At 31.6% G+C, this 10,690-nt stretch overlaps 1 protein-coding gene across 1 annotated transcript; it reads left to right on the top strand.

The window, feature by feature from the left end:
* Nucleotides 1–5,664: 5,664 nt before the first annotated feature.
* On the top strand, nt 5,665–9,366 carry LOC100163384. Its single transcript, XM_001942605.5, has 2 exons — nt 5,665–7,156; nt 8,719–9,366. Exons 1-2 carry the CDS (start codon nt 6,668–6,670, stop codon nt 9,127–9,129), a joined length of 900 nt encoding a protein of 299 aa, XP_001942640.1. The 5' UTR covers nt 5,665–6,667; the 3' UTR covers nt 9,130–9,366.
* Nucleotides 9,367–10,690: the final 1,324 nt, after the last annotated feature.

A 10,690-nucleotide genomic window follows, 5' to 3' on the forward strand; every position in this document is an offset into this window, starting at 1 on the left:
AAACTCTATAAAATTTAAAGCATAAGAGTATAATAATTTGATTTCTATTTTTAAATTACAAATTATAATAAGTAATAAAAATAAAAATATATAATGTAAAAATTGATTTAATAAAAAGTTGTAATACGTAGAGGTACCTACTTTTAATTTATTATCCGGATTATATCGATAAAATGAGATATAACTCAACCAAAATAAAACTGATGCTAGGCACATCCATCGCACACATACAAAACTATATATTATTAATTAATAGTTTTCAAATAAATACCGATATAGTTCGAAAAATAATATATAAATCGGCAACTAAGAAACCAAAATGAACCCAAAATACTTTTACAAAATGATAAAAATTCAAATAAAAGTCATGTACTTACCTATTTATTATACATTTAGACATGTAATTGAATAATTCAAAAATAATTTGTCTTCTTATCTTAAAATACCTACGTTTAAAATGGAAAAATAGCTATTGCAGCACTTAATGGACACAATCCGAACAATACAATATTTAAGTATACAGTTTTTTTTTAAATATCTTCCTTTCTTATTTACGTGGGCGTTCTTTCATTTTTTAAAAATCTAAATACAATTTGTATCAATTATTAATACGGGTACATTTTAACCTATTTTGTACAACTTATAATAGTACGATACATATTTTCTTCAATATAAGTACCTACTTCATGTAATACAAAATAATAATACTAAAAATAATTGATATATAAGTCATAACAAGTGGTTTAACAACAACTTTATAATATGGTTAGGCACGTTTGGTACAAATTAATATTATTGATTTTAGGCAAAAAAAGTTATTTATCAAAAATATGATATTATGTTGGCACTTAAAACGGATGAATTTTGTTTCAATGCTCTACGGCTTATAATAATACTGTATTTATTTATTAAGCGCATATTATGGTATTATAAGTTTTGTTGATTTTGTAATTAAATTATATTTTATTGTTGTATGAAAACTAAAAGAAAAATACGTTAAAACTACATTAACAACTTTGCACAAAAAAAAATGAAATGCGAGAGACGCGAAATAGCGTGGCTTTATTTTTCTGCACCATATTTACCTACCTAGTATATATTATATAACTTAGAATATTTTTTATGAAATAAAAACACATAAGTATTAATTAAGATTAGAGCTATACTCTATGTATACAAATATTAGTATGTAGCATAGGATTTAACATTTGTATGTAAGTACTACTTAAAAAGTAACACATAAAAAAATTATCAGTACCTATTATAATTTATAGGTGATCAAATTCTATTCAAAATTATGTTCATTTATTGTATAAAATCGACCATATTATGTCTTGTTCTGAAGACAATATTTATCATTTATATAAGGTGTTTATATTGTTGTCAAATTAATCATTTAAACTGTTAAAAATAATTCCTGGCGAAGAACATATGCACTTTGCTTTCGGTTTTCAATGTTTTCGTCTGTACGTACTTACGTTTTATATGATTTATATTTTATTCCAACATCAGGTGTTTATTGATTGTTCTGGATTGATTATTTCTAAAACAGATTACTTGAATAAAAATTTATAATAAAAATTTCTCATTAAATAATAATAATACAATATGTAATTTTTTGTAAGTAAAAATCTTTAAGTGCTTTCGCCAAGGATTTCATATTTTGTGAGAATAAGAGACGGTTTGCGGAGACAACCAACAAATAAACTGAGAGTTTCTTTGCTGTATTTAAAATCTGAGGTGCGTTGGCTTATTTTCAGTTTGCAAAGTTTATGCAATCGTGTTACATTCTACCGCAATGTAACTGTAATTTAATTATCGATATTATTTTTAACTTAATCAACAATTATAATAACTAACACGGATTTAATGAAAATATAATTTTTTTTCTGTATGTCTTAAAACATTGCTTCAGTAGTCACTGAACAAAATCCGTTCTATACATCGAAGAATTAAAAAAAAATACATTTATTTTACACTTTGAATTTTTTTTTAAAGTTTTGAGCATATTTTGAGGAATTATATTCTGTTGGATTTTTTTATATATTTTTTTATAATGATTGTATACATCTGTATAACAATTACGTTTAAATTAACATCGTAAAAATAAAATAAAATTATATATTATTTATTTGGTTTCAAGGTATATTATTTGTATTACTTATCATGTTTTCACCTATGCATCAGATAAATGCGGTGGCAGCGGCGACTTCACAGCTGTCTGACGAACAAAATTTTCAGATTCTTAATATAGATATAGGTCTGTCTAATATAGATATAGGTCTTAATATAGGTCTGTCGTTTTATTTACGAACGGTTGGATTTGATCCCAGTTGTGCCTCGCCATATAAAACATTTTATGAATTTATGATATAATTTAACAACACGAAAAAGAATACTGCGTTACATTTAAATGTATAAAAAATTGTTTATAAATTGTTATTACTTATTAATAATGGACGAAGGTAGTGGAGATGAATATGAATATATCTTGGTGTTTGAAATTGTATACAATTTTTTTTTTTTAGTTTTTATGTTTTTGATTAACCAAATTGATGTAATAGTTATTATTTTTTTATTATATTATTGCCTTATGTCAATTATACTGAATATCCTAGTTACCGGACACAATTTCTGAAATAATAATTAATTTAAAAAAATATTTTATTAAAATTAATTTATTAATAAAAAAAATATTTCAATTCGTCACGGAGTGTAAATAAAAACAACTTTTTATTTTTTTGAATTTGAACTGGTAAGACCTTTAAATGTGAAGTAAGTTAGAATTATAAAATGCTAATATTAAACAAATTCAATATTGTAGGAGTACAGTATTTTTAAAGTTAACTTCAAGATGAACTTAAATTAGGTTTCATTAATTTTGTCGCTTGACTAAGTTTGTGAAGGGTCCGTCACTGGATGACTTCCCTCATCATATGTCCATGTTGTTGTTCATTATGTATATTTATTACCATTTCATCATACTTACTGCGTAAAATAAATACGGATTGTACATTTCTATTTAAAAAAAAAAATTATTTATCAACACAATTAGCAAAACATTGATATTAAAATTATTTACGATATTTGTTTAGCGTATGACAGTGCGATGTTTTGACTTGTGTGTGTGTGAGTGAGGAAGTGTCTACTTTCACATAATCGAACCTTATAGTTCTTAATGGTAATTTAATACAATAAATTAATATACTCCCACATACACGCCATGCACGAATGTACTATACAAATTGATTTAAAAATGCCTATACTCAACTCCTTAAAAATTATAAGTATTCAATTTATAATACCTTGAATCACGATAACGTAAAATGATTATTTTTATTGAATAATTGTTATTTATAAATAATAATATTATGTTAAAACAATTTTATAGGGAATGTTTTAAAACTTTGTGATATTATTAGTTCATTAAATGCATTTTTTTTTTGTTTTTTTTATAGAGAATTTAAACACGCCGTAGTAAGAACATAATTTGATATGATTCTTTATTTTTATGTAAATAATAAACTCGAATCGGTCAGTAACAAAAATAATATTAAATTTTTTTTTTACAGTTTTTAACTAACCAAATAAAAAATGTTTTAATACATACTATCGTATTAATTTTACGGTACTCTTAAACACACTCTTAGAAAAACTGCAACAATTCTTATTTGATAATTTTTCAGCAGTTTTCCGGTTTCAAATAACTTTTTTTATGGTTTACTGATGACATTGAATTTGTTTTTATGATCTTTTTAAAAAACCATGATATACCTACTTCTACTTTACACTTATATTACAAGATAATGTTATACTAAAGTGGGGAAGGACTTCCCAATCAGAATATATTTCTGGGACATGCAGTGACATCACTGCTTGCAATAGTGTAATAATATTATATATGCAGTAAACTTAAATAAAGTAAAGTAATAAACCACGAATATATTAAGTATATAGTGTTATTTGGGACACTTGTTTATATACGCATAATATAATTATGACAAACATGACATAATAATTTAAAATCATAATTTGTACACTAGGTATACGTAATACGAATATTATACAATGTACATTTTACTTGTACTAAGTATATTGATAAATAAGGCACTATTTGTACCCTCTGTGATTGGGCTGTGATTGGTATATTAGATATGAAAGGGAGACATATTGTTACAGTAAAGAGTTAATGATTTTTTCGGTCATGGGGTTTATATCTAGTACTCTATCTAGTACCACCCGTAAAGGTTGTTATTTATTTTACAACATAATTTTATAATACTGGCGTATTTCATTCCGGGTAAGCATCGAATTTACCCTGTTCATACTGTAAGTCATGACCGTGGTTTAAGCTCGTGGAAATTGTCCGTGACCATGGTAACGCGGGGGTTGCTGTATCGATTGGGTTGATGGTATCGCAGGGGTGTGTATGAGTGTATGACACACGAACATTTTGTTATATTATATTTTAATAAATAAATATGTCGGATCGTTTGGTGGTTTGTGAAAGTATTAAAAAAAAAACAAAATTTTCTATCGATAGTTTCTTGTTCATATAAATCATAATGTGTTAGTTTTTAATCGACAATCGCTAATTTTGACCGAAAAAAAACACAAATACAATATTGAGGAAAAAGATTGATGTGGAAATGTTTATTCAAGGATTACTGTGTACTATTGTGTGGTTGTAGTGTAGTATAATATGATGTGCATTGTACATGCACCACAGCCAATAAAATACGACATCAAACTAGAGAACATCGAGTGTATTTATAGGCATATTTTAAACATATTTTATTATTTGTCTACTCTGTCGGTCGCCCAAGTGAATCTATGTGTTGTGGAATAAACGGCTACAATAATTTAACACATACTATATATTTAAATAAATAATAACGTAAATTAAACGTGTACAAGACATATTTAAATTAGAAAACTAATATATTATAAACAATTACATTTACAATAAGTGTGTATATTTGTATGTATTTATTAATTATAAATACTTTATTTTTATAAGGTTCTCTTTAAATGTTATAGAGACATTTCACCAAGTTTTATTTTTCCTGTATAAAACATTTTTTTCATATTTCTGTCAACTGTCGCATACTTTTATAATAATATAACCTACTTTCACCCAGGAGTGCTCACCAACCTACGGCGCTGTAATAATATTACAGGGTCGCTGTTTTTAAGCTTCGACTCCTACTGTTATGGTTTACCCACCGGTCCACCCTGAAATCAACCCCAAGCTTGATCGATCGCTTCGCTCAACGTCAGTATAGTCTTCTCCACCCTCGCCGTCAAACTCTCACTCCCACCCCTATCTCTTTCGAATATTGTCTTCTATTCGCCTCACTGCACCACGCCAGTCCACCCTACTCTCCGCCGCGGCAAGTTGCTCGAGGCATCAACCCCACTTACATATATTATTCAATTTTACGGCGTAATATACTTTTACAATCGCAAGAATTGCACCTGCGCAAATCATATTATATTTATTATATTCAATCGTATTTCCCACAGCAGCTCCTACGCCGAGCCAAACACCCCACTGCGAGCGGCTGCAGGACCCACGCACGCGCCACAAGCTGGGAAAAACCCGGACGCCACCCGAGAATCGCACCCGACTGGGCGTTACGATTCAATGCAGTTCACTAGCAACTCGACACCCGTTCAGACGCCCTAGTCCGTTTGACCTATTTTCTCGAATTCGAATAGTAGGTATAGTGATTAGTTTAGTGAACAACATATTATTATCACAATGAAATAACGCTTCCGCGTAGCGCAAAAACAGTTTTTTTTCACAAATCCGCCGATTTATGCAGCTTTGACACGCTGAAAAATCGTACGTACTTCATTACACCGTCTGCCGCGTCCACCCGACCAACCGGGCAGCACTGGTAACAACTACCTACTCAAGACTACCACATCATCAAGTAAGTAGGCATCCACACGCCTTATTTTACATAACCGTATGACCGTGTATAACCGTATCGGTATTTCGAGTAAAGAAAGAGAGAGAGAGAGAGAGATATATTAATTGTCGATCGAAGCGTTGGCGCGTGGTTAATCCTGCACCGAATTTCCCACGCAAAGCCGAACGGGAGACGAGTAGGTTCTTCAACATCAACAATAATAATAACAACAACAATAACATCGCTGTTGCACAACCACCGCTCGATCAACGTTACGTTTCGCGATACATCCCGTTGCATCGTAAGCAATCGCAGACGGATTTCTTAATGTCTGGTATGCAGCCACTGAGTTTGATTTACATGCTTGCCGACGAGTATTATATGCTGGCGTTGCCGTACATGTTCCTAAACATTATAAAGGAGGAAATACCTCGCTGGTTCACCTGGCTACCCAGGCTAAGGAATTTTGTGAGCCATATGATGTTGAAGACCGCTAAGGCATAAACCGAACGTCGAGCGGTGCTGATCAGTACGACGGCAGTGGTGGTGGCGGTGGCTGCTTCTGAGAGCGTGGGATACTGAGAGACGGTCGTTTTCTCCTCCGCCAACGCGCATTGGGCAACGCGACTTCGGGACAGATCAGTTGAGCAACCGCTGTCGACCCGTGCCGCCCTCACTCCACCCGCGGTTACGCAACGCGACGCGTACATAGACGGCCTCCCTCCACACCACCGGGCGTCACGTCAAACATGTGCATGCCCGCGGATCACGGCGATGCCGCGGTCATTTCGTACGTAGATTTCTTTGCAGCGACGCCGGTACAGCCGCTTCCTCCGACACGACCGCCGTACCAACATCACCTCACACTTCGACATCAGCGCCCGATACCGTTGGCTGTGGTACCGGAATCGTCTGAATCGGCACCGGAAAACAACGCCACGACCGTCGCTGTCACACCGAAGCGGGCACAGAGGACTTTGCGTTGCACGTGTCACAACAAATCGGCGGCCATGCGATTGGGCGCGAAACGACACGTGACGGCCACCGACGACGTCACGTTGTCCATCCGGCTATTCATCACGCTGTCCATCGCTATCCTGGCAACCAAACTGATCGCCGACGCCGTGTACTCGACTGGCGTAGACTGCTCCTTGGTGGACAATCCACACTCGTACAGGGCCAAGAGACAGTTGCCGCCGATCGAGCAGGGCAACATGGTGATTGACAGCATATTTCAGGTGAGCTCCATCACCGCAGGTAAAATATTATCATAATATAACATTATCACATGATTTAATTGCTCACTTATAGTTTATACAAACCGCTACCAAAATGTCTATGGTCTCGTTGGTGTGACTTTCCTGGGACCGAGAAAATAACAAATTTCATTTTCTACTGAATATTAAATATTTTATCATAATATTATGTATTTATGTAACACTGCTATGCAGTACATACATTTATCGTTTAAAGCGTAACGGTACACCCGCTCGAGGTAGCCTTTGCATGTTGTTATTGACGTACAACATAGTAAATTAAAATTCGCAGCAAGGCTGATTTTGTGTTGTTTGTTTTAATATATTACAATAAGTAATAATTACATTGAGTTTACCTGTTGTATGAAACTGACGAGCAAAGTACATTGTAATTTGTGTTTATATATCGTTTTTTTTTTTTTACTGAGATTAGGTTTTTAAGCGAGTTATATAGAGTTATATATATTTTATAAAATTACAGTTCAAAAATACTCAATTAAAAACTTAATATCATAATGAACCGACAATGTAAACACTGCAAATAATGTTCTAACCTTTAAACTTGTAACATGCCTCTCACTATAATATAAAATCTAAAAACACAGCAGTTGTTCTGCTGAACTAAAATTTGCTTAGTCCTGATATAAGTATTATGACTGCAGATGGCACATTCATTCGCTACAGTTTTCACAAGTACTTTCTATTTTAAATCAATTTTTTTTTACACCAAAATAAATATTTATTCAAAATTTATATGATCCAGATAGAGAACTTCAAACCGGATTATTTTTAATATTGCTTGGATAAAAAGATAATACATCATTACAATTTACAGCCTAACAACGTAATGAAACATACGACACTATAATAGTTAGCATGACAAATTAAATATAATAATATAAATATGATTTATCATGATAGGTAGGTCATATATCTATAATAATTACGTTCAGGCTGTGTTCATAGTGAATAGTCATAGATAGTGAAATATTTATTATTATTGTATATAACCAAATATTTATCTGCACCACATTGTTTGAATTTATTTTTCTGGTTGCAGAATGCAGAAAAATAATCGACAATCATAATAATAATTTTTCATAACTACCGATAAACATAATAATTAATTTTATCTAATTGGTACCTAATAAACTAATAAATCATCCAAATACCTATATTTTTCGTACATTTTTGTTAGACTTATGGAGAGAAGTATATTTTGGACACAAAATATAATATAAAGTAAATAAATCCGTTTTTTTTTCATCATTTTCAATAACCACTAATAGAAAATATTGTTGTTGAGATATTAATTGAACTATTGTTTATTATTTGTTAATGGGGTCTCACAAGTGTTTGGTTCATAAACACGTTGCGCAGGTTAATAAAGTTGCCTATACTAAGCCCCTTAAAAGCTCCGGTGCATGGTGATACGTCATACTGTACTGTTTGTTCGTCAGTGGCGTACTGCTAAATATTCTAGCCAAATATGATGGTAATGATGAAATCATGAATATGATAATTAAGATAATATATTTTTGTAGATTCCTATAAAAACACTCAGCGCCGTCGGGACACTAATTAAGACTGCCCGTCCTCTGGTGCGCAGGACCCGCGAACGCATCCAACAGTACTACACGGGCTACCAGCAGCAATACAGCAACGGCCAGCAGCAATACAGCAACGGCCAGCAGCAATACGGCAATGGTCAGCAGCAATACGGCAACGGTCTGCAGCAGTACGGCAACAGTCTGCAGCAATACAACAACGGCCAGCAGTACTACACAAGCGGTAAGAAGCGCTACAGCATTGGCCGTCTGAACACCGACCAGGAATTACGCCAGGATGATGGAGGAGAAGAGTTCGTTCACCGGCCCAAGCGGACACAGGTGACTTATCGGGTCAGCAACGATCAGCCCGAGGGCCGCCACCTATACAAATCCGAAGTTTATTGATATCTCCACCGATTTGTAACGAAATACGATGAGTTTTGTTACGAATCGGTGCTCGGATGTCCAGTAATGGTGTTCCTCTCTATTATTGCTCAGATCGCTGACTTACATGTATTAGAGATGGCTGCGCACATTTTGTATATAATCCATTGAAAAAATCAAATGCTTACTACATATATACATTTCATGTTATGAAGTGTCACACCTACAATATTATACCGTATATATATATATATATATATATATATTATTATTATTAGATATTTAATTTCTGCGTTTTTTTCTTTTAAGTTTGAAAAAATACGTTGAGTTTTAGTTTTTTAACGATTTTCTAAGACGGTCTTGAAAATTAACTTTGCTCCGAACAGGTTACGAATTTAAAATTGTTACCGTTTCTAATTTATCTACCGACTTATTATTACTTTGGTAATAATACAAAGATCAATTTTAAATCTTTACGAATTATTAATACATTTCAAAAACTATTTTTTTCTCAAACACATTTCAATTAATCATATTTTGTACTTTTTTTAATGGTATCCCATATTTTAACTCCATTACGTTGATACGCCAAGCAATTATTATTGGGACCTAATGCCACTATCATTAAATTGAACTATTTGTTGTATACAACACTAACCAATTATTCTTATATTAAAATTGACCGTTTGTAAATAACTGTATACTAATATTCAAAAAATAAAATACCTAGTCTGTCTAAGAACAATATAAATTTGTTTTCTCTTCCCCATGAAATGTATTAAAAAATTACAATTTGCCAATTAAAAGTCCAAAGTTGTATACAAATACGCGTTTCTTATATTTATTAATTATTATGAGTTAAGTATTGCTCATATATCAGAAATCTGAAGTATAGATAATATACCTTATATAATAGAATTAATAAAACGTATAAGTACTATTTCCATATCACTGAGTTATACTGGTTACAGAATAATCTCTATAATAAAATATATTTCAAAAAAAATTTAATTTTACCTAGGCATAAATAATATTTGTATAACGGTAAATGGAACATAAGAGTAAGTTTTTTGAATATATAATAATTTTAATTTTAATTATTAATAGTGGTAGGTAATGTAAATTTTCCGATTATACCTATATCATAATAATATTATGTGTTACTATTTACTAAGTATAAATACATTAAAGTACCTGTACAAAATCTAAACTTACTTACAAATAAAAAATAAGCACTAACACCATATATTATTTGAATCTTAAAATTGTACAGTTTTGATCACTGATTCAATCTATTCATATTCAAAAAACATAATAGTAAATAATTATTCCGTCTTTATGAAAATATAAATGTTGTTTTATCATCCCTGCGATATTTACGAAAAATATCTAGAACTATTCGTCAATGTAACAGTTTTAGGTTTTACAATTAAAGGCCATTCTTACTTTCATACCTAGTAGGTACCTACTTTGTTATTCATAAGTAAGTAATATAATAAAATAAGTTAAATATAAGTACTAAGTCTAGTATGTTTAAAGACTTAAAGTGGCATAATCCCTATTATTATTATTATAAGGTATT

The sequence above is a fragment of the Acyrthosiphon pisum genome, chromosome X (genome assembly GCF_005508785.2).
Source record: "Acyrthosiphon pisum isolate AL4f chromosome X, pea_aphid_22Mar2018_4r6ur, whole genome shotgun sequence".
Taxonomy (NCBI): Eukaryota; Metazoa; Arthropoda; class Insecta; order Hemiptera; family Aphididae; genus Acyrthosiphon; species Acyrthosiphon pisum.

What these genes read in the sequence shown, in the direction of transcription:
- LOC100163384 (XM_001942605.5), top strand. Translation starts at nt 6,668, where the DNA reads ATGTGCATGCCCGCGGATCACGGCGATGCCGCGGTCATTTCGTACGTA. An exon ending in TGATTGACAGCATATTTCAG is followed by an intron (nt 7,157 to 8,718) that starts GTGAGCTCCATC and finishes ATATTTTTGTAG; the next exon opens with ATTCCTATAAAAACACTCAG.